Below are 27609 nucleotides of genomic sequence, written 5' to 3'. Positions count from 1 at the left end.
GCCTTCTAATTACATGTAGGAAAAGTTCCAGGAGAAAGCGACACCCCGCTCCATGTATGTATAAACGTGGTATTAAATGGAATTCTCGGTTGGTTCCACAGCCCAGGGGGTAGAGCGCTGGTCTTGTAAAGGGGACTCTCCCCATCCCACTTTCAGCCTGAGGCTGCAAATGCAGATTCTGATTCAGGAGTTCTGGGGCAGGGCCTGAGACTCTGCATTTCTAACCAGCTCCCAGGGCATGCCTGGACTGACCACACAGAAAGGAATTGCAAAGGCAATGGTCAAATGGAGACTTGTGAGCCCAGCCCTTCCCTACACTGATGAGGGACAGAGAAGGCCAGATTACCCTAACCCAGAGAGAAGCGAGGATTGCATAGAGCCTCCCTCACCCGGGGCTCCTCCCACCGCCCCTGAGCACCAGGCTGGTGAAAGTGGCCTCAGGGGACCAGCCAGAGAACCTGCCACATGGTCTGGAGTTTGGAGCACACGGTGGCCTGGGAGGCCGACGCTGCCAGGAGGTGATTGCAGGGAGGCTCTACGGGGAGAGGCTCACTTGTCAGGGTCCCCAACTATGCTTCTTGGCCACCAGACCTCGTTTATCGAGACAGAGACGCCTGCCAGGAGTCATTTAAAGAGACTTCCTCTTGGAGAGCACCCAGGCCCACAGTCAGTGTCAACGGGGAGTTCCAAGTGATGCCCAACAGAGAGATTTTGCAGTTCCCAGGTGGGTAGCACAGGTGAGGGCTGAAAGGCACCCACATATGCAGAGAGCCTGTTAACCCCTGCCTGCCTGCTGGCCAGAGAAACCTCAGGCCAGGTCACATGGGTGTGGGTTGGACTGAGGGGTGGCCCTGTCCCCTTACTTATTCCCTCGTCCCCGGGAGGGCATCTAAGTAAGGGTGGGAGCCGAGAGGGACGATTTAACTTGGAATGAGATTCTGACTTTTGACCTTCCCGTGGACGGGACTTGCTAAATTCTGAACCGAGTCTGTTTGAGGCACCAGCATATAGCAGGACTTTTTATCATCTAAAAATGATGGGACCCATCAGAGATTTCAGCCAGGGGTGTGCCTGAAGGAATCCCCCAGGGGATCGCATAGACAGAGGCTTGAACAGGATGAGGCAGTTTTCCGCGTTCTCTGAGATGCACTTGTTTTTAATAGTTTCAGATACATTAGAGAATTAAGCTCATCACGGCTGCTTCCACCAAAAGTTAGCCTGTAGGTTAATTTCTCCCCTTTTTACCTTTCTTTAGAGATATATAATACAATTAAACTATTAAGCAAATTAAAATTAAAAATCTATTAAGTATGTATGTTTTATGTGAGGCATAGTTATGATTTTTAAAATGTACCTATTTTTGATGGTCACTTGGGTTTTGATGGAAAAAAAATTCAATATGGACTCTCAAAGTTAACATGAAATAGATGCTATCTGCTATCAAAGATAACAGTCCAAATATTATTATCCCTTCACAAAGGAAAAATAGTCAAGCATTTATCCAAGGCATACATGGAATTACTTAAAAGGTGGTTTGGCTAATTGGCTGTGGCAGTCCTCCAGACTCTAGCATACCAAGGGCGCTGACTGGCGTGGCCTAGGAATCTGGCTCCAGAGCTGCACCCGAGTGTCACATGGGTTGTTTTTTCTTCCCCACTGTGGGCTCAAAGGCACACTCTTCTTGTCCTGTGCTTCTTGGAGGATCGGCAAGCATGAATATTTTCAAGGGGAGGGATGCATAAATTACAAGGTATGTATATCCCCTCTTCCAAACTATGACTTAGGTGAAAATTTGATGCAGAATTACAGATAGAATGATCATGAAATAAAGCATGAGCTGTGGCTGCATACTCTGATCTAGAGACAAGTAAATAGCCAACTTAGCTACAGTGCTTCTGAAACTCCTGAAACCTATTTATTTGCCTGAAGGTAGCACCATGGGATGGATGGACATAGGGCCATGGCAGGGTCCACTCTAATATTTAGGTTAACCTAAATGTTAGGTTTCCCTAACATTTAAACTTGGGGGTTCACTAAATGATTTTGTATTTTCCGAGTCATCAAAGTTCAGAAATGTCACTGAACTGTTACTGTGAAGTGTGTAACTCTTACCTTTTTGGCAGGTGATAATTTTTCTCTGCAGCTGTAGGCACAAATCATTTAGCTGGTTGGCATGCCAGTATTTCAGAAATACTTTTCGAACACCAATCTAAAACGCAAACAGCAGGGAAACATTTAACAGCATGAAGATGCCAAAATAACAATGGGAAAATAATCAGGCAAGAGGTTTTTCCAGAAAAGGATTTGAAGGAGCAAAGCTAACAAAAGTTATTCCAGTGCATCTGCCATATTCTTGTAACACTTCTACATTTCGTCAGAATCCCCAAGCTTTTGTTCTAATAAGTATGTTTACTGTGAGTATACATTGTCACTAATGTTTGCAAATACCCATACACCACAGCTGTCCTGGTTGCCCCCTGAAGCACAAAGGGAAAACACGGGCCTTGACTCTTTATTGGAAGATACAACCGTTCCCATGAATGAATTCCCAAATCCCAGAGCTAAACCCTTATCTTTATTTTATGATCCTTTTCTTTCCGCAACTCAAAGCAGGGAGGCTGCGTCTGTGAAAAGGAAAAGTGAACAAACAAAAAGACCAAAAACAAAAACAACTTAAACGTGAGGCACAAAACTGTTTCATTTCAATGATTTTTTTTCTACGACACCATATGTTATTATAAATCAAATGTTTATACAACTGCAATGATAGAACCGTGGCACAAAAGTAAAAAGTCTTCACGTCGTCATCTCTGAGCAATAATCTTCTAGATGCCTGCCTAAACAGTAGCTATACAATGAACATCCTTGTCTAGAATTTTAAAAAAGGAATTTCAGCATGTTACCGAATCAGTTTCTAGTAAAAGCTCTGGTGGTATGCAAGCCAGTCCAAATGTTCCACTATTGATGAGAAGAGCTGCCAAGGAAAGTTCTGGAAAACACATAACAATAAGCCACATCCATGCGTTTTCAAAATAATTTTCTGGTGTGTTGTGCTGATTTTCTAAGAATTCACAGGACTGTGGTAGGTGTGAGGAATGCCCTTCACAATGGAAATGCTCAGACGTAAATAATTGCAGAAGAGCCTGGGAAATACTAACATGAAGAGCTGTGGACACACAGAGGCGATGTCCTGTTAGATACGGAAAAAATACAGCTCAGGCAAACCTTGTGATATGTTCACAGTCATCTTCTTAGCACTTGAGACAAACACTGTGAAGATGAGAGAGACCAACACGTGTGCTCCCAAGCATGGGCTGCGGACACTAAAATGCTGACACCACCACCTACCCCCCCAGCCTGTGTCAGACGTCAAAGGGACACCCGAAGCTGGCACATTTATACACACCATTAGGTACCAAAAAGGCTGACAGGTCAGACTTGCCATTAGAGTGCTTGGCCAGAGGTAGCTTATGAAGCTTTTCACGTGGAAATGGAGTTTACTCCGAACATATTTTGTCAGTTCCCATCTTATGTAGCTCTCCCCTTAGCCAAGATTTGTTGTCTTAATGAAGCACACAGTTTTGCAAGAGATTGAGACTCAAATCTTGCATTATGGCAGTCGGGCTAGCCACTTGGATGGACAGGACAAGCCCTCAACTGCTCTCCTGTTTCAGAGGCCCCTGGTTGACTAGATGTCCTTCTTCATTTAGTTTTCTTTAAATTGGTTGAGATTTGAGGCAGGCACTTGAATGGGTGGCCACAGAGAATTGTCACTTTTTCCCCCCATTGTAGTGTCATTCTCTCTCCCAAGTTATTTTCCATAATTCATAGAGTTTTTTTTTTTCTTCCCAACTGCTGACTGATTTTGGCAGTCAACAGGAAGAACAGTTGGTACTGTCTGTGAGCACCACAGAGCAAATCTGTGAGGCTGGCTTTGGGAAGGAGGGAGCATGTCATCTTTCTGTTCATTGTCGACTGTGGTATGTAACTCACTGCAGGAAACTCAATCTCCAAAGCAAAATTCATGCAAACTTGGGTTCCAAAATGAAACTCCCAGAGAGTTAGAGGCAGCAATACTACAGAACGGGTAGAATCAGTAATGACCACTCTGGGAAAACTAATGTAGGGAGGGAGCGCACCATGGGCGCAAGACCTCCGGATGGTGGTGGAAGAGCTGGATTCTAGTTCTACTCCCTTAATTCAGTGGAGACCCCGCACAGGAAGACAGCTGCATGGGATGACTAAGATCTCTTCTAGTGACATTTCTTTTTCTTTTCCTTTTTTTTTTTTTTTTTGGTTTTGGATTGGATTACGGTTTATTTTTACTCCTTACCCTGTTCTTTTTTTTTTAATCAACTTTTATTTTATTTTTAAAATTTTTATTGGAGTACAGTTGCTTTACAATGTTGTGTTAGTTTCTACTGTACAGCAAAGTGAATCAGCTATACGTATACATATATCCCCTCTTTTTTGGTTTTCCTTCCCATTTAGGTCACCAAAGATCATTGAGTAGAGTTCCCTGTGCTATACAGTAGGTTCTCATTAGTTATCTCTTTTCTACAGAGGATCAATAGTGTATATGTATCAGTCCCAATCTCCCAATTCATCCCACCAACAACCCTTTTCCCCTTGGTATGCATACATTTGTTCTCTACGTCTGTGTCTCTATTTCTGCTTTGCAAATAAGATCATCTAGTGACATTTCTAACAGCCGTTCCAAAAATCAAAGTAGGTTTATCTTGAGAATTGTGCTAGATTTGGGGATATAAAAATTTTCCAGGGATGATGGGAAAAGATGAATATGGGACAGAAAAACTAGGCAAGGAACAGAAGACGACAAACCATCTTGAGGTGCAGCCCTGTGGAGTGTGGTAAGGGAAGAGGCCACACATATAACCAGTGGCCACATTGTGAAGAACAGACATTTTCCTGTGAACACTGGGTATACACTAGAAGATTTAAAGAGGATCCCATCTAACTTTTATAAAAATAATTTTGGAAACTGTATTCAAAATTTATAAAGTTTCTGCTTAAAACTGGCCAGAGAAATGGATTGTTGGGCTTGGCTGTGAGCAGGACAGTATAATGAAATCAATTATTTGGGTTTGGAAGATTCTACAACTGTTGCTTGTCTGTTGGCCAACTTCTATTTACCTTTTACCCCACCTCCAGGAGTGGATTTTTTATATCCTTTTCTCCACATCCAGTAGGGCTTGGGTGACCTTCATTTCTGTTCCCACAGCACCCTATGAATGATTCTTTGTTTCACTTATTGTACTGCATTAGGTATTTGCCATTGCACATGTATATTTACATCTCCTGAAGAATATGAATTCTTGCACTTCACAAGTGGTGGGGTTGTGGGGAAGGTGGATTCAGATTAGAAACAGAAGACAAGGAATTCTGAGGTCTTAGGATAAGATGAGTCACAGAGACAGATGATAATGTCCTCAGGGATGAAAAGAAGGCAAGATGGACAATGAACACATAAGCCCGGCCCAGAAGTCATTCATCAAGCTGGAAATAAGTCCTGGAACTCAGTAGGTGATAGGATAAACCATGGAGGGAATAAAAGAAAAAAGCACAAGACAGAACGTTGGGGGCAATGATTCAGCTGCACCCCTCTCCTCCACCAAGACAAGGAAGATGAGAAAAAGTGAAACCTCGTAGTAGAGTATTTTCAGGAAATAGGCAGTTTTCAGGTCACATAGGAAAGCTAAATTTGAAGGGGAGTACACATGGATGAAATGGATTTTCTCACAATGATTAGAAATTTCACAGGACTCAATAGTGGGTAGTTAAGAAATGGTCTGAGTGTTTCACATGGCAGATCTGTCTGTCAGGCCAGACTCTGAGGCAGCAAAAAAGGAGGTGTTGCTTGGATCCACGGTTTGGGGTAATGAGGAGAGGATGGGAATGTGAGTCACAGGACACATACGAGGGAAGGTAGGATGCTAGACAGGCAGACACAGGGTAGGTGGGAGCCAGAGGAGGGGCCACTCCCAAGCTTCTTGTGAGATTCTGGTGTGGGTACACTAATGGAAATTCTCCCTGCACAGGTAAAACCAAGGGCTTTGTGAGTGAGGAGGGCTTCTGGCTTTCTGATTCAGTGGGAGGGGGGAGGAAGGGAGTCTGAATCCACACTGCAAGTGTCCTGCTAAGACACAGCTGAAGACTTTGTGGAAATGGCTGGGTATTGTACTGCCATCGCATTCAGATGATTTAAAAAAATTTATTTAGCTATTTGGGTTTACTTTACAGTTATCCAATAGGTAGATTCATTCATTCATTCTTTATTTTTATTGCTTACCACATGACTTATCTCGCCTATATCTGGAGATGCTTGCTAGAAATTTTAGCATTTGTTTGGCTGTCCTGGTCTTTTAGTAAATGTTTCTTTCTCCTTAAAGAATGAAATTAGCTATTTAGTAGTCTTTCAGATTCCTTCCTCAGAAACCATTCTGAATAATACATTTTAGTCCCTACAGCCTCTGCTCTCACTGATACTATGGATTAGTGGGACGTAAATCTAGGAATCTATCTTCATCAGGAAAACCCGACAAGATCCCAAAATTTTCAAGGATTTACATTGTCTATTAATGACACTGACTAGGAGAAAAGTGTTGGCCATTTTAATTTTGTCTCTGTGATGAATTCATGTACAGTTTCTCTGTAATCAGTGCCTTAGTATGCTATATCAAATCCAACAAATTAAGATTCATCTGAATGAGACCAAATGTTCAGATCACCTACATTCTTGATTTTGGCTGCATTCTCTTATAAAAAGATGCTCTCACAACCAGAGAAAAGGAGAGGTTGACACGTCCTCCTACTGAGTTCTCTGCTTCTGTGTTCCCTAGATGGAGAGTGCAACTCCTAGATGCATCATCTCCTATGTGAGATGAAAATGTTAATGTCATTCTGACTCCTGTAAAAGTAAACCACCTGTGAATTAGAGTCATCGCTATTTTTATTAGAAAACCATTAAGTTTTTTGTTTTTTTCTTCTTTGAAGTGACAGATTTTAAAAGATTAAACACAATTGTCATTGACGACTTCGAAAGTTTCGCTCACCGCTACAGTTTCCAGGGTTTGTTTTAGAGGTGTAGGCTGTAGGAGCACAGACAAGAGCTGGATGGGCAGTTGCCATGGAGTGTAGGTGGCCTGGACGCTGCAGTAGAGAGATGTGGAGGGCACCTGTGAGGTTTCTCCCCTGGCGCTCCCTCCCTTCATCATCATCACTGATTACTGATTTCAATCACAGAGAGGCAGATGCAGAGGAGGGCTGCCCTTCTGGGAAGCGTAAAGGGACCCACACTTCCTGTTTCCATGGCAGGAAGCGCATACCACTGGCCTCACCTTTTTAGGGACGTCCCCCATCTGACCACTCCTCGCTGATTGGCAGACCACGGGCAGAACTATCTTCAGAGCAATCTTTCTAAACATCAATCTCACTATGTTACTTTCATGCTTAAAATTATCTAATAGGGGCTTCCCTGGTGGTGCAGTGGTTGAGAGTCCACCTGCCGATGCAGGGGACACGGGTTCGTGCCCCGGTCCGGCAAGATCCCACATGCTGTGGAGTGGCTGGGCCCGTGAGCCATGGCTGCTGAGCCTGCGCGTCCGGAGCCTGTGCTCCGCAACAGGAGAGGCCGCAGCAGTGAGAAGCCCGTGTACCGCAAAAAAAAAAAAAAAAAAAAAAAAAAAAAAATGTAATACCAGGTCATGATTTTCAGGATATTGCTCAAACTCTTTTGAAATGTTTGTTAGACTTTCTGTAGTAAGATCCTTTTTCAATGCATTTAAGTTTATCTATTCTCAAACTATACCATAGTTCTTACAGTTCCAAAATGGGAATTTGTTTTTTTCCTCTGGCTTAATGTATACTGTTTATTTGTCTTCATCTCTCTCTAAATCATCTGCTTGATAAGCCCCTGTTCATCCTTCAAAACCCAGATGGCTTCATCAACTCTCAGTCTAGTGTATAATTTATAACAATGAATTCATTACAGTAGTGTGTCTATGTCACTAATGTACCTTGAAGATATCTCTAGAATACCACTGAATTCCCGGTTTTGTCATTATTGGTAGACCTGTCTGAATGTTCAACTTGACTGTGAAGTATTTGTGGACTAGAATAATGTTGGAAAAATATAAAGGTCATAATTTAGACATATTGGGTGAAGGAAAGTAGATGGAATGACAAAATAGAAAGAGCAGAATTTCAAAGAAAGTGATTTTAAGGGACATGAGCTACAACATGAACTCAGATATTTAAAATTTAATTTACTTCAAATAAATGAATCTTTAAAAAATTATATCTGTTTAAACTATATGAATTCATTCATTTTATAAAAATGCATCTTGAGCCATGGCCGCTGAGCCTGCGCATCCAGAGCCTGCGCTCCACAACGGGAGAGGCCACAGCAGTGAGAGGCCCGCATACCGCGAAAAAAAACAAATGCATCTCATGCAGTTCAAGAAACAAAGATGTTAAATTTCATATTTCTGGTGCCATCACATTCTGGTATAGTTGTAAACCAAAATCTAGGACCTATTTCATCCTCTAATTCTTTACCTACTCTTGGACTCACCTTGCTCACTGCCTCCAAGTTTTTAATATTCCAGAAACCTTCCATGTTTTTATACTGCCTCTAAGCTAAAATGTACACTTCAGGGTTTAGTATCCAAAGCCCTCCATAATATGATCTTTATTAATCTCTGAAGATCTAACACATTTCACTCCTCTAAAAGAGATGCTATTGACTGTTATTCTAACTTCCCACATACTCCCTGAGAGTAGAAACCAAGGCTTGTGCAGACAGTATCAAGGGCCTACAGCATCTGAGCACAGAGTTCTTACTGAATGGTGTCACCACTGTTGCCATTGTTGTTAGATGCTATCTCGTATGTCTCCTATGTATTGTATGTCATATTATTGGAAGGTTTTTATTAATAGTTACCACATATAATTACCAGATTATATTTTAATGAGAAATAGTTTATTGTGGATGCTTATATCTTTGCTGCAAAATGCTCTATGCTTGTTATTACAGACAAAAAATTATTCTTAAAAAATTTTAATCTCCTTTGCTCTAAACACATTAAGCATTGTTCAAGCAAATGCTTCCCATTTAAAGACAAGATATATCATAGCTAGATTAAAAGTAGTCAACTTCTTTTACTGTAATATTAGAATTTCAAAAAATGCCCTGGTATCTATCTCTTAAAGTGCCCTACCAATGTCAATCTGTTCAGTTTTTAAAATAGCTTTATTGGCAATCATAAGAACAACACACTTTTTTATGTGTTTTGATGTCTGTGTCTCTCTCCCATCAGGTTTGTTTTTCTTCCTGCTGATCTGAGAATGTCACTGTGTTCCTTTAAAACACAGATCTTTCTCCTTTTTACCACGCAGAGCACTTTCTGTACCTACCAGGTAATCTCTTTCAAACAGAAGCAGCCTCCCAAAGCCCAGCATTTCCACAGGCACGCTATGGACAGTCCTTCACACATTCCTGGTTATTTATCATTTTCATGTAGTACTTAGGTGCATTGTACCTTATATCTTTCCCTGGTTTTCCTGTCTCACATTTATTCACCCACCTATCCTACCATCTGTCTGTCTTATCCATCTATTCACTCACCATTCGTCCATCCACCCATCTGTGCCTCCATCCATCTCCCATCCCTCCATCCTTCTACCCGTCCCTCCATTCCTCCTTCCATCCCTCTATCCTTCCACCCATCCCTCTATCCATCCATCCATCCTTCCATCCATCCTTCCATTCCTCCATCCATCCTTCCATCCCTCCATCCTTCCACCCATCCCTCCATCCATCCTTCCATCCCTCCATCCTTCCATCCATCTACCCATCTGTCCCTACATCCCTCCATCCATCCTTCCATTCCTCCATCCATCCTTCCATCCCTCCATCCTTCCACCCATCCCTCCATCCATACTTCCATCCCTCCATCCTTCCATCCATCTACCCATCTGTCCCTACATCCCTACATCTATCCTTCCATTCCTCCATCCATCCTTCCATCCCTCCATCCCTCCCTTCATTCCTTCATCCTTCCATCCATCCCTCCATCCTTCTATCTATCCACCCCTCCATCCCTCCAGTCATAAATCAAACATGTGCCTAGGGCCTTCCTAATACCAGGCACTGTGCCAGGCTCTAGGACCATGAGGATGGATAGAATCTGGTTTATCCTTTGAGGAAGTTCAGTAAAACAACCATTTAACTAAAAGCCATCTTTTTCAGGCTGAATTCACATATTTCCCCTGTTTGCTTCTTTGATTCCTTAAGTGTCTACAGAAGACCACTATTTTGCATATTTTCATTTATTAATAATACTACAAGATTTTACATTTTCGTGGTGGCTTTGAAAAACTACTAAATATAAATATTCTAATGTTCAGTCTGGCTCTGAATGTACTTTTAAACATCCTCAAAGGATACATTTGTACTAAAATACAAGTTCTTTTCTCTTTGTTATAAATAGACTATTCTTGAAGTTTAACTTCAATGCAGAAAAGATAATTACAGCTACACACATCTAAAAGAGTACTGTATCTTCTGGTATTTGAAGAAAGTGGTTTGGCTCGAATTACATATAATTACAGGTTAAGAAAAATTAATTGCTCTCACCTAGAACAGTATGACCTGTACAGAAAGCAGTGATGAATAAAAACTACAATTTTGTGCTTACGAGTGAATTACACACTATGTGATCATATGTATTATTTCATTATGGAAATCGTACCAATATGGTCAAGAGTGCTTAACAGAAAAAACAAATCTCCTCACCCCATAGTGACACATTATGAAAAACAAACCAGTGCCAATCCCAGACGAGGCTGATTAGCTCCAAAATCACAGAGGAAAATGCACTGGATAAGTTAACGGATTCATTTAAGGAGCACCTTTAGTCTGTCTTTTTAACAAAATGTGCCCAATAATATCAATAATATTTACCTTCCCTGTGGAATGTGATGTTATAAATGATTAACAGCAACATCAACACAATCAGAGCCATTGTCCTCACTGGGGTGTGTACAGACACAAACTCGGGGAGCACTGCCACCACCAGCAACAGCCACGTTACTGCCATTTATGTACTTTGATGTTTGCTTTACTTCTAAAAACATGAATCCTCATAGCCCTTCATCCTGATCATCTTCTTTAGGAGTATTTTTAGAGTTTTAGACTTTTAAAAAATTACCTAGCTTTCCTAATGTACTGTGGTGTGTTCATGTTTGATTTGAGACTCATCTATGTTTATTTTTGTGAACTGTCTTCTGCTTTCAACTCCATAGGGCCAGGTCCTTTCCATCTTTTTTTATAATTTTTATTGGAGTATAGTTGGTTTACAATGCTGTGTTAGTTTCAGGTGTACAACAAAGTGAATCAGTTATACATATACATATATCCACTCTTTTTTTAGATTCTTTTCCTTTATAGGCCATTACAGAGTACTGAGTAGAGTTCCCTGTGCTCTACAGTAAGTCCTTATTAGTTATCTATTTTCTATATAGTCGTGTGTATATGTCAGTCCCAATCTCCCAATTTATCCCTCCCCTCCCTTTCCCCCCGGTAACCATATGTTTGTTTTCTACATCTGTGACTCTATCTCTGTTTTGTAAATAAATTCATTTGTACCTTTTTTTTTTCTTTTTCTTTTTAGAGTCCACATATAAGCAATAGCATATGGTCTTTCCCATCTTTTGGAGTGCCACACATATTTTGTGCAGCAAATTCACACCTGCACATAAGAGCTTGAGCAGATTCCTGACCTACACTAATGTGCCGGTTTTAAATGAGAGTTCACTCTTTGAGGCAGTCCAATGTGATAAGACTGTTGATTGAAGGTCCCTGTGAGGTTCCGTCCCTTCTCTGCCTCAGCGACCCTCTCTGTCCATCTACCTCTGCTGTGTCTCATGTAGGTTACCACCTTACGTTGACTGCCTGGCTTCCCAGCTCTAGTCTTGCTTTCCAACGATCCATTTTTTCATGTTTAAAGCCTAAATCAGATCATGTGAACACCCTCCTTAAAGCTCGTCAATGGCTTCACGTTGAACTTGAAGTAGAACACTGTGTTTGGCTCATACGAGTCCCCCTGGTTCTGGTCCCTGCGTCCCTCTAAGCATCCATTCTCAGCAAGGTGGATTCTGCCTCAGAGGGTGACATTGGCTTCTGAAGGGCAAAACCCCCCTTAGCTATGACAAGATGGGTGGCATACAACAGATGCTTAATAAGGGCTTATTGAATGACTACATCAGTCTGGAGTGGGGAAGACAAGACTGATGCAGAAGAGATGGACTTGGATCAGGTGTAGGCAGGACCACCATTCTTTCAGTCATTGTCAAGAGCCAAGCTTGTCCAGGAAGATTGATCCTTGAAGGACCACAAACTATTGGAACAGCTAAGATTTTGTCCCCCCGTCCTATTCCCTCATTCATTTTTTCCCATGGAGGGGAGTGACAGTGAAATAACAAAGGCTGAGAAACACTGCCCCGCAGTGTGGTCTCTACCCTTGTCACCGGTGGGTGTTCAGGGCTCCACCATCCTGCTCCCATCAGCTTTCTTCTCTTGGGCTGCCCTCCCCTCGGGACGGCACAGAGTGCTCCCGCCCCGCCCTGCTTCCTGCCCCGTCACGTGACTGGCTCCTTGCCGGCCCTCAGGTCTCAGCTTGAACATGGTGGCTGTGGAGATGCCCATTATGATCCCCGCCCACCTGAGCTAGGGACCCTGGGATTCGCCATCACAGTGTCCACCTTGGTTCCCTACCAGTGAGGAGTTACAGGACCCTAACCTGTAATTATTTATTCGTTTACTGTTCATGGTACACCCTCCCATCCCCCCCCAGACTAGACTGTAAGACCCCTGTGAGGGGGACAGGCCATTCCTCCTTAACATTGCATCACAACGGCCTGTGTAATATCAGGACACAAACGATGCTCAGTAAGGTTGGTTGACCTGGACTTAGAAGAAAGTAGATTGATTCCTAAGACCTGAAAATTGCATTAGCCATAGGCATACCCTGTTCTCACTTAGCAATGGTTGAGTGCCAGATATTACACTAAGCCTTTTGCTTAACGAGGCTCAGAAGGAAAACATAAAACGACTTTAAAAAAGAAACTATCACACATATCAGCCAGACTCGATTGTGGATACTTTCATTTCCAAAAGAAATGTGTAATAGGTAGGAGGTTCGTTCGTTCATTCATTTAACAAACACTGGTTGTCTACTATGACCCAGACCCCAGGAGACGTGATCATGAAACACACACACACACACACACACACACACACACACGTGTGTGTGAAAATATATAAGAAAAAAAGAGATGTCATATTTGTCCTCAATAAATTTCAGAGTCAAAAGGGAAACACAATGTCCAAGAATCAAACATCTGTAATGTTATTTTTAAATACTGAGTGAATACGCACCAAGGATTTGGAGTAATTATCTTTAGGTAGTTCAGTTGTGGGTGATCTATATTTTCTTCTCTAATTTTCAAGTTTCTTATAAAGATTGAACACTATAACAAAATTATATTCATATATATGTGTATACGTATGTGTTTAGTACACGAGAAAAAAGGAAACACATATATGTGCACATATATAGCACGTCCCAGTCACAATGCACATAGTACCAAGAGATACTCTTAGGTCCCTAATTTTTATTATTTTCAAAATTAATAATGCCAGAGAAAGAGGAGGAATATGAGAGAAAGAGTAATTTTATAGGCTATTTTCTAGCTTGAACTTATGGTTGATTTATGATGTGCCCCTCGAGTAATAAAACAAAGGCTATAAACCATTAATTTATTGTCCTAATAAGAGTCAAGGTCCCTTATACAATGGTCTCGTCTTCAAAGATGTAAAGAAAGTGGAGCATGTTTAAAACTTTTAGCAGTTTCTTGCTCTTACTTTTATTGTCTTTTCTCTACTGGACTATTTCAGATTAATGAAATAATCACTCCTTCATCCAATGATTTTACTTAATGTTATGTTAATCTTGCAATTCTTAGTACTGTCAGAGTGAGTCCTTCCAAGGCCGTATATTTTAGAGAGACATGCAGTAGAATCTAGGCCATGCCTTACATGAGAAGATATAAGGAATGAAAATTACATTAGAGGATGATGACGACGAAAATAATTATTGTAATTGTTTTTTAATTAATTAATTTATGGTTTTGGCCACGCCACTTGGCATGTGGGATCTTAGTTCCCTGACCAGGGATCAAACCCGTGCCCCCTGCAATAGGTAGCGCCAGGGAAGTCCTGTAATTGTTTCTGTTAGTGAATAAGCACAAACAGGAAATGTACATTTCATTGAATGTGGAGTCTGCCCTTTGTTACTTCCTTCAGAGTCTCTCTTCCTTTCTCTCTCACGCACACAAGGAGTAAGAATCATATCAGGTGGGTAGTTGAGGTCAAGTTAAAGTTCTAATTTCATTTCTTACTTCCTGTCTGTACCATCTTGAGCGAGTCACCGGCAGCCTTCCCGTGTCTGACTCCCCATTCATACAGCCTTAGAGAAAATGTGAAGTCCCTCTCAGGTTATCATCGAAATTTCTCCTTCCACGCTGTCCTGCAACAGGTGTCACACAGGACACTCTGCTTGTCCGCAAAGCTCCTCTCACCCCAAAGTTCTAGAAAAGTCTGGAACGACAGTGCAACCTATCCCTGTGAAAGCCTTGCTAAGTGGGGGTCAGCCATCCCCCAGCCCGGCTCCCCCTGGGCCCTACCAGTGCTGGGGGCTGCACGGCACCCCTGGCACCCGTGAACGGGCTCTAACAGATTTGTTTCTCTCTTCGTCACCCTCCAGATGGCTTTAAAATGAATATAGCATTCAAATAACTACACAGAAGAAAGCATCCTCTAACCAGTTGATTCATATAAAATGTGTGAAAATCAGATGATACCATTTATTTTCCACTTAGAATTAGTTTCAAAAGTTTTCCCTTTATATAAATGACATAACATGGCAAAACACACACGTCTCATGTGAGCCAAAGTGCCTGCCAGTCGCTGGTCTATGGCTGGGGGAAATCAGGGCAGAAAGTGTTTGATTAAATGTACACAGTCCGGAGGGCTTATTTTTAAAGTTACCTTTTAAAGTGGGACTGAATTAAAAATGTATATATTCAAATAAATGAAATACCTGAATAATTTAGAAAACACCAAATAGTAGAAGGTTAATAACTAGCAGCTTAATTTAATTTGTTTTCAAACTGTGTAGATTTTTTCTTCACCACAAATGAAGTACGCCACAGACTCTTTGTTTCATAAAGAAAAATACCTCTGGTGAGACAGAACACAGTCCTGGAAGGCAGTCATGTAGAGTCCACTCAAATCATTTCAGGAACCTTCTATTTCTTTTGAGCAACTTAAATTCTGCCTTGAAATAAGGATAAAGTTCTGATTCGTCCAGCATATTTTTAAAATATGTCATTTCATCAACATGAACAAGAAACCATCACCAAACAGGATGCTTTTCCAGTCATCACTACCTCATGATTTTTCTTCACTTTTCATCAAATTAAAACCCCCTTCTGTTAAAACAGTGATGCTGAGTATGTAAAGGGAGTAATGGCCTGAGTGAGTCTGCCCAAACTTGTGGGGACCAGTTCGAGTCCTGTGAAGATGCCTTTGAGAAGAAAGGGCCGGTGGTGTAAATTATGCAATAGGCTAATTATTATTTGGAAACAAAAATGCTTTAGGGAAAGCATGGTCAGTGTGATTTACTGTTTTTTTTTCATAAAAGCTTAAAATAATTAAGTTGACCCTACACAATATTCCACTTAAATTGTACTTAGGGAGTGGCTACAAATTTTAAAAGTCATTTATAATTACAGGAGTAATGCATAGATACATGTACCTTCTAAACATAGATACAAGCTAAAAATTCCATTTGATTCTCATTCCAAAACCATTCCCCAGATATTAGCAGTGTTAGGTTTTTGTGAATTGTTCCAGGTTTTAAAAATTCGTATATGTCTGTGTATACTCGTATCTAAACTATAGCGTAGGTTTGGTAGCTTCTTATTGACACAGACTCATTTACTGGCCCTGCAAATCTGCACAGAGTGTCTGCCTGCATCCTTCCGTCACCTGTGCTGGAGACACAGCAGCAAACCCGGCAGCCGCGGCCTCCTTGGATGCACTTCCTCGCTGGTGGAGGACAGACAGACAGCCACTTGGTCGAAGGTGGGCAACCTCACGAGTGAGGACAAGCAGAGGACAGGGAGGTGGGGGCTTGGTCGCGAGCAAAGCTGGCAACCTGCATGCTTCAGCAGGGCTGTTCTCCACCTGCCTTTGCCCAAGGGGTGAACACGAGGCGAGCGTCCCCTAGACTCGCATCTGGCCTGAGAATCGTCACCACACCTGCTGTTTCCTCCGGATGCCCGGAGCATCTAGGTCTCCGCTCTCAGACTAGAGCTGACATTAAACACTGGCCAGAGTCAAACACTTCTTCCCTTGAGTCCAATTCCTTCTTTTCTCCCTTTCTCCTTCTCCTCCTTTTCTTTGCAAAATGCAGTCAGGACCTAGCCTCCAAAAGCCCTGGCTGCTGAAGGGTCAGTGGGCTGACGGTTGCATAAGAAACATTCCGATCAGAATCGCCAGCAACGGGAAGCAGCCAGCTTGTTTTTCCTCCATCTACTGGGCGAATCAGAAACAGAAAAGAGACACGAACTACAGGAAGCAATCTGCTCCGACTCATAAACGAAGCTACCAGTGCCTCTGATGGAAGCTCAGGCCGGGATGCATAATCCATGCCTTTCAAGTTCTGTAGTCTGAGGAAAGGGACTTTCGGTACCTACATTAAAAGATGCAGATCGAGGCGAGTGCAGGGGAAAGAGCACAGCACAGAAGACCCGGGTCTGGTCCCAGCAAAGGGGCCTCCCCACGGAAACGAAATATTCACCGCACCTTGTGTTTTGATCAGTATGTCTCGCTCTAAGACGACCTGCTCACGTCTGAAATGAGGTTATTCCTGTTCAGTGCCTACCTTCCTTCTTCTGCATGGAATTGTTATAGGGCTTAACTCAAATAAAGCAAACAAAACAAAACAAAAAACCCTATAAATAGTTGTAACAAATTCCAAGGATGAGAGGAATCATTACTTATGAAATATCAGGATTTCCAGTGCCTCACGTACCGACTCCAAACCCACGGCTACATAAACAATAAACAGCACACACGGATTGGTAAACAAATGCACCACACGGAAGGGAAGACGTCTCTCCTTGTCTGAAACAGAAGGAAATCCCGGTGCTCAGCACCACTGATGGAATTGCTGTAACGTGCGAAAGAACAGGAACAATGGGGCTAGAATCCGGCTACTGATGATGCAGAGGCTTTCCTGCACAGGCTCTGATCAATGTCTGGGAGAAAGGAAGCAATCTCACAAGATCCCCAAGACCCAACAGAGCCACAATTAAAGGATCATATTTTTAGCTAAGAGAATTGAATTTCTAGCTAACACTCTACGCAGATTCACGCAGCAAAGGATGACTCCAATCCCTTTATGTTCTAGCATCGCTTCCAAAAAACTTGGAGAAGAATAGCCATTAATCTCTCGCTAACCGCTCACAGCCAAAGATGAACACAGGCGGCTTCACAGAAGTGTAAGTTGGACTCAGCAATTTGAGGATCAGGCTGCCCATACAAGAGCCACCCGTTAGGACCTGCTGTTGCTTCAAACAGCTCCTATTTAATCCTCGACCTCATTAACCAACCAGAAGATGGTGGTAACAACTCTGCCTGTAACTATCAACGCGTTTCGAACAAATGCTTTGTTTCTGAAACTGAGGGGTCTGCCTTTCTAGGTCAGAAATAAATAATTTTTTAAAAAACTTCATTTGCTGTTTGACTAGCACAAGAGTGAAACATGAATGAGCTTTATTTCTGTGAAGTCAATGATTTGTCTTATAGCATAAAGTATATGAAGGGTTACATCTTGGAGAAGCTGGAGAAAGCCATCTTTCCTAACTATTCAATAGGGAACGCATAAACAAACATGATCAGCAAATGAATACGTTTCTTTTTGTTCTTTGTCTTGTATTTTTGGCCTCCTTTGGGGAGATAAAGAGTGAGGGAAAATAAACTAGTGTAATGAAATGGGAACTCTTCCGCATTTGTTATTTTGATGCACTTTTTCAAAGTCCCAATGTATGTGGGATTCAGTGTCATACTGTCCCCAGCCGCACTGTCAAGTGTCCTAGCACACGTGGGCGGAGGGACAGCTGCCAGGCTGCACTGGGTTGCTCCCCACCCCCCTGCTGCCCACGTCTGACCTCACACTCTACACAGGTGTCTCGGAGGAACAATGGCTGGTCAGGTGTTACGGTCCCTGCCGGTCACTCTCACAGTGGAAGAATTCTTCCAGATTCCCTCACTTTGTCTCGACAAGTCAACCTTCTTTCTCAACATTAATAAAGTAAATTATTCTTATCTGTGTTTTTTTAAAGAACAAAATGCAACGAGAAAATCTTCGTGTTCTATATTCAGGAAACACTACTGTTCAGGTACTGGCTTAAAAGTTCTGACAATGAGTCAGTTGAAAGAACTTCACCGCCTACAGGCTTGTTGAACAATTCTGCATGTGAGCCCACATCTTATGCCACTGACGAGCGGGGCTAGCTGACATCACTCTGTGTTAGCAAGTCCTCTTTCCTCCTTTTTTTATCCAATCTTTTGGCACAAATGTGCGTTCATGCCTACTACCGACTGTGTGAGCGTCCTCCTTCAGACCGCTATTTAAAGCTTAACTCCATTATTAGGTAAAAAAAAGAAAGAACAGGGGAAAGGATAATAAAGAAAGAGGTTGGGGGGCACCGACGATGAAAACGTTACTCATCGATGCTAAAGTGCGAGGTTCTTAGTTCTTCATCGTAGACGGATAAGGGTGTTAGTGTCAATCCAGGATTCAGTACCTGTCTTACCCACACGGGGCCACTTTCAGACACATCAGCAATTCTGAACCTTCTCTTCATGTCATTTCTGCACTAAAGTACTCTTTTCTGGCCTCATCAACTATCATGCATTTTCACTTGAAGATGCTCTATCTCCCTCTCATTTTTTAAAAATGAGATTTATGTCTGCTTTCCAGTAATGGTTATGTTTTGCCTAAGCTATTGGCCACCAAGCTCTTTGCCACCAATGCACTTTCAGATGTTTTATATCTAGGAACTTGCAATAATTCCTGGTGTCGTGGACTCTATTCTATTTCCTGTTATGGCTCTAACATTACCTTCTCAGTTGTTTTACTTTTTAAATTCCTCTTTCTCTTCCTAACCCTAGTCATGGTGGCATTCTGAGTTGCTTCAGGGATTAAACAAAATCCAAACTATGCCCTTGTGTTTCTGGGGAGCATCTCCCTGCTATTCTGTCTCCTGCTCCTTCCTCCTTCTGGAAGCCTGGCTATCCCTCCAGCAGACCCCTGAGCTCTTCCAATCCCCGCCCCCCCCCGCCCCGTTTTGGATCCTCTGACTTCTGCACCCTTTTAGACACTCCAGAAAGCTCTGGTACCAGCACTGGGGGCTGGGATGTGGGCAAATTTAGTGGGGCTTACGGACTGCTCCCCACGCTGTAAACAGAGGCTCCGAGCTTCCTTCATCCTGTGTTTGCTGATGAAACCAGTGAATCAGAAGGACTGATATGTTTCCAGGGACTACACTTAGCGTCTGTCTTTACAAACACATCACAGAAATTTGTTTTTGCCAGTGAGACTGGGGCAGCTCCCCATGGGGACTCTGCTTCCCTACTGGAAACCCTAACTGCTCTGGTAGGAGCTTGTAGGTCACCCACCTGCCAGCCTGGTAACGGGCACTGCTGCAGAGCCAGCCGGCATCTCTCCTCAGCCGGCAGCATCCTCTTGTCGTCCGGGAGGGTCTCAGCCAAGGGCTTATACCTGCAAAAAGCAGTGGGGACAGGAAAGCCATGACTGAATTGGTCATCAAAGGATTATCTTCAACAGGGTTGCCTTTGTTACCCTGTTTCTTAAACTCTTCCCATTCTTACTTTATCCCACGCACCCCCAAATCTCCATCCATTGTGCATTTCACATTGGACCACTAAGAAACAGCCCTTATCCTTTAAAAGGAAAATTATTTTAAAAGGAACCAAATATATCTCTCAATCCTGAATGTATCTTTAATATTATCAGGAGTGATGCAAAGCATTTATCAAAAGAAACTTCGAAGAGGAAGAATATGAATCTATTAGTTCTCATTTAAATTTGCAGAATACTCTTAAAATACACGTTTTAAGGTATTCCAACATTCTTTGTTAGTGTTTGAGAGTGAATCTAGAGGTAGTTAGTATCTATAGTAAAGGGACACCAAAACACCCAAAAGTTTTATTTAAGTGAGAGGTAGAGAAGCTTCCTCCCCATTGAGTAGATACTGAGTATTTTAAATCTCCTAGAAGGACATTTTAGTTTTGGAAAGTTCCTCAGAATAATTAAATTTCACTCTTTGGCTGAAATTCATGACTATATAAAGTTTTCCTATGAGTTTCTAAAAAAAAATGCCTTTCAAAATTATATGACCCATTAAAAAAAAATCTATGTGAAGTTTTCATTTGCACTTATGGCATCTAGCCTGACATGTAAGCCAAACCACATTAGGAGGAGGAGGAGAAGGGGGAAGAGCAGGAGGGGGAGGGGAGGAAGTGGGGGAAGGAGAGAGACAGGAGAAACGAGAAGAAAATCTAACTGCATCTGGTGTGCTTATGATCCTCACGTTGGGCTGCCCTGGGAACTCAAAGGTGATAATTAAATCACCTAAGTTTTCTGTTATTTTCTGTAAAATATCTCAGCTTTTCATCTAAAGTTTGTTGCAGCAAATTTGGCATCTTCTCAAATGAGTCCTTTGTTTCCTGAGGGCATCTAAGGAAGGCGGTGTGTCACCTACACACCCGGTTCACCACCCCCATCCAGCAGAGCACTGAGAGGGCTGGACGTGTCCCACTAGCGGCCACCACAGCTCCTTATTTCTGCAAGGGCGGTAGAGAAGCGAGGTTGGAGGGGGAAGCGCAGCAGGAACTGTGGGTCTGGGGTATAACATAAATACTGAGAAAATACACCTGTGTGACTTTTTCAGCAGCAGACTTTCATTTCCCCTCTAAAGTCTTTTCAGCATTGTCACCAAAAACTTACCGTACTATTCGCCCTGGATTGAGAATTGTCATGATATTGCTAGCCATGAGTCAGACAAAATAAATACGGCTGCATCAGCAACACCCTCCCTTCTCACACATAGATTTTCGCTCATGTATCAACTCAGGGTACAGGAGGGGGTAAAAATAGCAAGCAACAGAGACTGAACATGAATTGTAGTGCTAGAGGCACGGCTCTGAAAAATCTTGCTCATCATTTTGATCACACTGAATGGTCTGAAATGATCTATGGATGATGGAAATATTCAGTGATTTTTTTTTTTGATAAGAGGCAAGAATATGATTTTCTACCCTGCAGTGTGCGGAAGGCCGGGAACCAGGAGGAGAGTGTATGGGGGCCATGGAGGGGCCACCTGAAGGTGATGGGCATCCCCAAAAGATGCTGGTACATGACATCGGAGCATCAGTGGGCAAACAGGGATTATGTGTTATAATGTTTAAGTGGTTCAAAGATGATAACTGACATAACTGCGCAATGTGAATAGGAGAGAAATTGGATTGGGGCTCTACACCAAGATTCAGGTTCTAGCTTTGCAGCAAATTCTCTGTGAGGCCCTTGGCAAAGCACTGAGTGGGTAATCTTCCCCTCTCTCAATACCGCACATGTGTGAGACCCAAATTCTATGTTCTGTTATAAACATTAATTTAATTTTTATCTGTCCTCAAAGTGTGTGAGCTTCCCCAGGGCTCGGGGTCTTCTCTGCACATCCCATGGTGTCTGCTCGATTGCCTATGCATGTAGAAAGTATGCATAAGTGAAGAAATTGGGCTGGAGGAGTGGAGGATGGGGAATGACACTTCTCGAGCACCGAATGGATGCAGGAGACTTTTCATAAGTCGCTTCGCACACTCCTCCAAGATGCAGGGGCCTTGGATGATAATCTCCTTTTGATGGTGAGAAGTTGATGGTCACAGAAATTAAGTTCACTTGCCCAAGTTCACACAGATGATGTTGAATAGTGTCTCCCCAAAGGAAACGTGACCTGTTTGGGAATAGGGTCTTCGAAGATGTAATGCAGTTAAGAGGAGGTCAGTAGGGTGGGCCTTAATCCCACAGGACTGGTGTCCTTATAAGAAGAGAAAATGCCACGTAAACACAGAGGCACAGGGAGGACGCCACGTGACGATGGAGGTGGGGAGGGAGGTGACGCAGCTGTAAGGACTGTGGGGCCACCACCCGAAGCCCAGAGAGGCAAGGAAGGAGTCCATCCAGAGTCTCAGGGGGTCAGGGCTTGGGCGATGCCCTGATTTGGGGCTTCTGACGTCCAGAACTGTGAGAAGTACATCTGCGTTGTTCGCAGCACCCCAGTTTGTGGTGCTTTGTGAGGGCAGCCCAAGGGACCTGACACAGATGGTGAAAGGGTCTGAGATCGAACCTGGGGCAGCCTGACTCCGGAGGCAATGTCTCCACCACCATCGCTCCGGCCGAGGCAGGAAGGAAGCAGCCCTGGCCCCAGATGGTTCCAGAGTGAAAAGGGACGAGTTTGACATCAAAGTCCCAAACGGCGAAACGCGCAGTAACCATCAGCATACGGGACATGTAGAGATAAGAGCTCTTGGTTCTCTGACCTTTGGGTGACTGAGCTTTTCTTTAGCAGTAAACTAAACTCATAATGACATACAGACTCATTCAAACACTCAGGAAAATCAGCGCATTTCCACCACTTACCCAGAGTCACACAATGAAATGAAATCACTCAAATTATCTTCTCATTCTTTTATAATTGTCTCATTCTGGAACTTTGCTAATTATCACCAAGAAGTGAATTGACATAATTCAAGTATCTGAATACAGTATTAACAAGTCAGAACAAAAAATCTTAACACTTGGTGCCTTTTTTTCTCATTTTATATTGTTCTCTTGACACCTAAAATGGTATAATTCTGACATTTCAACCGAAAAGACAAAAACGTCATCTTAGACAGGGTGAGGTACTCTATTTTAGTGTAATTAAAAACATCTTGTCTTTTGGAATGTGAGTGTCATCTCTGGGTGGTGTCATGGGCCCATCACTGCACTGAAGCATGATCTCATAGAAACTTCAATTTCAGACCAAATGGAAATAATCATCCTGAGCCTGGAGCTGCACATGGTCCTGAGAGTGCTGGTATGACTGGAGAAGGGACTTCTTTGCTTTCATTCCTCACACCCTCCTGGCCTCTGTTGCCCAAGAAGTGGTCATTTCCATCCACTGAAGATTCCCTATCCTCAGGCTGACACCTGCCCTGCGTTCCAGATAAACTAGCCGACTCTAAGAAGTCAATGTTAACTCTCCCAGCTGACTCACTCTTGTCTCATCCTGGTTTGGGATGAGGGGCATGGTTGGCACCTAGTTCCGCATCCAGAATCTGGGTCCTGTGGCTCATTCACTCAGGCTCATTCAATCAATCAACCAATGTTGACTGAGCACAAAATAGATACTGGGAATGCAGCAGGACACAAACCAGATCCTTATACCCCTTACATCCCATGATGGAGAGAGAGATAATAGAAATGTAAATGAGGACGGATGTCAGATATGACAAGAGAGATGGAGAAAAATAAAGCAGGGAAGGTTTCAGGGTGAGAACCTGTTGGTGAGGAAGGAGGCATGGCTCTCTCTGGGGAACAGGGATCCAAATTGAGGGCATGGGGTCTGGAAGCCTGGGGTGGGATGGTACCTGTTTAGGGAATCAAGGAAGCAGGCATGGCTGGAGAAGAAAAGGGGGAGGAAAGATGGAGGAGTGGACCCACAGAGGTATCCACACGGGGTGAGGACAAAGACCCCACCAGTGATGCCAAGGACTTTGGCTTTGACTCTGAGAGTTCCAGGGAGCAAGGCTTTGAGCAGACGAGTCACATCACTTGACATTTAAAGAATCGTCACAGCTGTGAGGCTGAGAGCAGGCAAAGGGAACGAGTGGGGGGCTGGGGAGACCCTCTGGATGCTCTTCCCACAGCCCAGGATGGAAGCAACGGGAATGGTAGGAAGTGGTTGAACTCTGTCCATATTTGAGGCAGATCCAATAGGATTTCCCAGTGCACTGATGTGGATGTGAAGGGAAGAGAGCATGACGTCGTTTCTTGACCTAGGAGACTGAGGATGAAGTTGACATTTACTGAGATGGAGTAGTCTGGGAAGAGTAGTTATTTCCCTAGACCAATACTGCATAAACAGAAGGAAACAGTCAGTGCAACTCAGGAGAACCAGAAACGGGGAGTGGAGGTGAAACTCCCAAAGGAGGTATAGACCAATGTCACCAACACCCCCGAACCAGACCTAGTGCCTCCCTGGTTGTCAATTCCTCAGCCGGGGTCAGTCTCTTCTCTGTCACGACCTTCTGTCTGACCAAAGAGGACAGTACTTACCATGTGGGAAACTGGTTCTCTTTCCATTATGGTTCTGAATACTCAGGGTTCTCTGTTACTTGGGGTAACACAGTTGAAACCTCTAACTGTGTTAGATGCTCCATTTGCCTCACTTCTCTTGTGAACGTGTCTCTGACGACTTTCATCCTCCCCTTTCTGCCAGTCTACATCCTAAGTTGCCAGTGTATAAGTGTGGGGTTTCCCAGCAAGTTCCATCATAGTTACTGAAAAATTCTGTCACACACACACTTGTCATTAGGTGCTCTTTCTACATCAAGGATTCATGAAACCTCTCCTCAATGCACTCACAGAATCAAGAATATGATGACAATAGAAGAATAACAGACATGACCACACCTTACAAAATTATAAGTGAAAGAACCACATTACTGGTCCTTTTCATTTTGGGGTCTCTGTATTATAAGATGGGTAGATTGAAGTTGAAGTAGCAGAGAAAAAGCTAACAATTAAGAAATGTAAAGTACAATAGAACCTAAGGAAAGGGATGAAATAAATATTCCTCTTTTCAAAAGTGGTTGTTCCTTCCAGTTTCAAGGAGAACCTTGACATTCTATCCCTCATAGTCCCAGAGACAAAAAAAAAAAAAAAAAAAAAAAGGGCTTATGCAGTGACCGTAGACATCTGGTTAAACATTGTAGTGACTCTTGGTTGACTATCATGAAATTGTAGAATCATTGCCTTAGAAAGATGCAAGGAATATATATTAAGCTAATGCTTAAAAGAAAAAACTTAGATGCAATTTCTCTGAAATTGTTTCTGTTTGCTGAATATTGACTTCATCTCTTCATTCTCAAAGAAAATTCTGTCGTGACAGTTTCAATCCTGAAACCACTTAAAATTGAATTCTATTCAGCAAATATTCTTTGAGCACCTATTACAAGCCAGATACTATGCCAAGAAATGCACTGGTCACCGAGATGGGTTCTGATTTCACTGCACATGCTCAAATACTACACGTGCCTTTTCCTGGCTAAAATGATATCTCCAGAAAGATGTGGTTTTCTTATTTCAAGACCTGATGACATTTCTCTCATTAGGGACATATTTTAATTACTTATCTGAGAACAACAAAAGAATGCTTGAGGATTCCTGTTAACCTCCTTCTATCTGAGAAAGGCCTACATAATCCACAGAAAGAGGAAGATGGAGCATGGAGGCAGCTCTCCGTTGAAGGAAAGATGGAGAGAGACAGCAGGTGAAGGCAGGTGCAGGAGGAGGGGGAGAGGGGCAGATGGGGCTGGGATTGTGTGATTTCAGAGCAGCCCAGGGAAGGCAGGATGTGAGATGGGGTCCACAGCACTAACCCTTGTGGAGAGGTGCGAGCATGTCAGCACTGACAAGGGGCTGCTGGATTTGTGACTGAGGACTTGAGACAATGTCCAGAAGAAACCAGAATCCTACGGCATCAAGACATAAGCAGATGGTGGAGAAGCACGAGGACTGGGCTCTCGTGGTTCATGGCGTAAATAAAGAAAAGGTCCACAGCTTGAGCATGAAATAGAATCAAGCAGAGCTTTGGGGTGTTTTGCTTTACAGCGGCAACGAAGAAGGTTCATACTGCATAGGCAACACTTGTAGAAATCTACGAGTCCTACATTCTATCCATGCTTATTTTTGTGTATTTCTGTTTTCCTCCAGGTTACCTCGCTCATTAAGGTTTAGTTCTGACAGGATGAGGACACAGGCTCTTCTCTAACCATTCCCTTGAAAATTTCCCACAGGGCCCTGTGTGGTTTCTCTACCTGGCATGTAGCACGAACGTAGCCGTCTGGCTATGGTTAAACAGGGATGCATTTTGCCCCTTCCACAAACTTGCCTGGATTGTCATTGTACTCTTCATATTCCTGCTCTCATGGTAAACACAGTGCAGGTGCAGAAGGGTGATTTTCTAGCTATTTGGGGCCCATTTCCAGCATTCAGGATGCTGAGTGGGGGGTTGAGCATAACAGCTGCCTAGCAACGGGACTGACATACGTCATGAAGATAGTGAGAAGTACGAAGACGCAGGAGCACAAGTGGGCTTGAGAGAGAAATAGAATCTATTTCAACGTGGAGGGTGGGGGGAGGACAGGAAGGAGAAATGAGACACACAGAGAGAGGATTTGCACAAGTGCTTTTCAACTAAAGAGGATCACTTGTATTTTTGTTCCTTTTAAAGAAAAGGATGCGAAAGCAAAAAGTCCAAACTCCTCTAGTTCACACAAAAATCCATTGTGTTAAGTGTTACCCATTCTTTGTCTTCTTCCGTGAGTCTTAAGGTTTAGAAATCCCATTTAGGGTTGTCGGTTGGTCTGGGTGTTAGCCCCCGGAGCTGATGGTCCTGTGATGGGCAGGCTCTGCTCCACCCGCCATGCCCATCTCCTCCGCAGCAGAGCAAAGCCTGAGCTGCTCAGCGGACCACATGGAGTCTTCATCACAGGCAACTGCCCGTCTTCTCACAGCTTCCCACAGGTCCTCTGTATCAAGCCTATCAAGCCACTTCTGCCCCCCAACATTTCTCTGCACTTGCTGTGCCCTCGTCAGCCTGATACAGTTTCCAGTGGGTTCACCTACATCCCCTCCTCAGTAGGCACCCTCTTTTCCTGTATATTTACAGGAAGAACCGGAAGAGGATGTTGGCTGTCTTTTGCCATGGCCTTGGGGTCTCCTGGAGTGTTCAGAACTGGAATTTGGCCTTGAGTTTCCTTTTACATCTGTTGGGACCACCATTAAGCCCCTCAGGATCTCCATGTGACTCTATTAAGGGGACAAGTCTTTCCATCGTTACTATGACAATTGCAGACCTACTGCTCATGCCACTGGGCAAGACTCAGTTCTCTTCTCTTTCCAAATGATGGTAAATAGGCTGCTGTTATCTTTAGAAAATGGTTACACCATTCAAAGGCACCGTGTCTCTCCACATCCCCATGGGTTTCCTGGTTCAAGAGCCCCCTAGGAGCAGAGTCCTTGGGAAGAGTTGCCGGGGGGTGGGGAGGTGGGCGGCAGTGGTGGAAGAGCTGCCCCATTGATGTCACCCCAGAGCTGCACGCCCACATGA

At 43.3% G+C, this 27609-nt stretch overlaps 1 protein-coding gene across 1 annotated transcript in view; it reads right to left on the bottom strand.

Annotated features, from left to right (window-relative positions):
* Window positions 1-27609, bottom strand: part of MYO16 (myosin XVI) — a 407151-nt gene that overhangs the window by 74447 nt on the left and 305095 nt on the right. The window contains exons 27-28 of the mRNA XM_060079968.1: window positions 19832-19934; window positions 2113-2209 (exon numbers count right to left, since the gene is read on the bottom strand). Coding sequence (XP_059935951.1) covers window positions 2113-2209; window positions 19832-19934 — 200 coding nt within the window. The remainder of the gene's footprint in view (window positions 1-2112; window positions 2210-19831; window positions 19935-27609) is intronic.

The sequence above is a fragment of the Mesoplodon densirostris genome, chromosome 17 (genome assembly GCF_025265405.1).
Source record: "Mesoplodon densirostris isolate mMesDen1 chromosome 17, mMesDen1 primary haplotype, whole genome shotgun sequence".
Lineage (NCBI taxonomy): Eukaryota > Metazoa > Chordata > Mammalia > Artiodactyla > Ziphiidae > Mesoplodon > Mesoplodon densirostris.
This window is presented reverse-complemented; position numbering and strand designations above follow the sequence as displayed.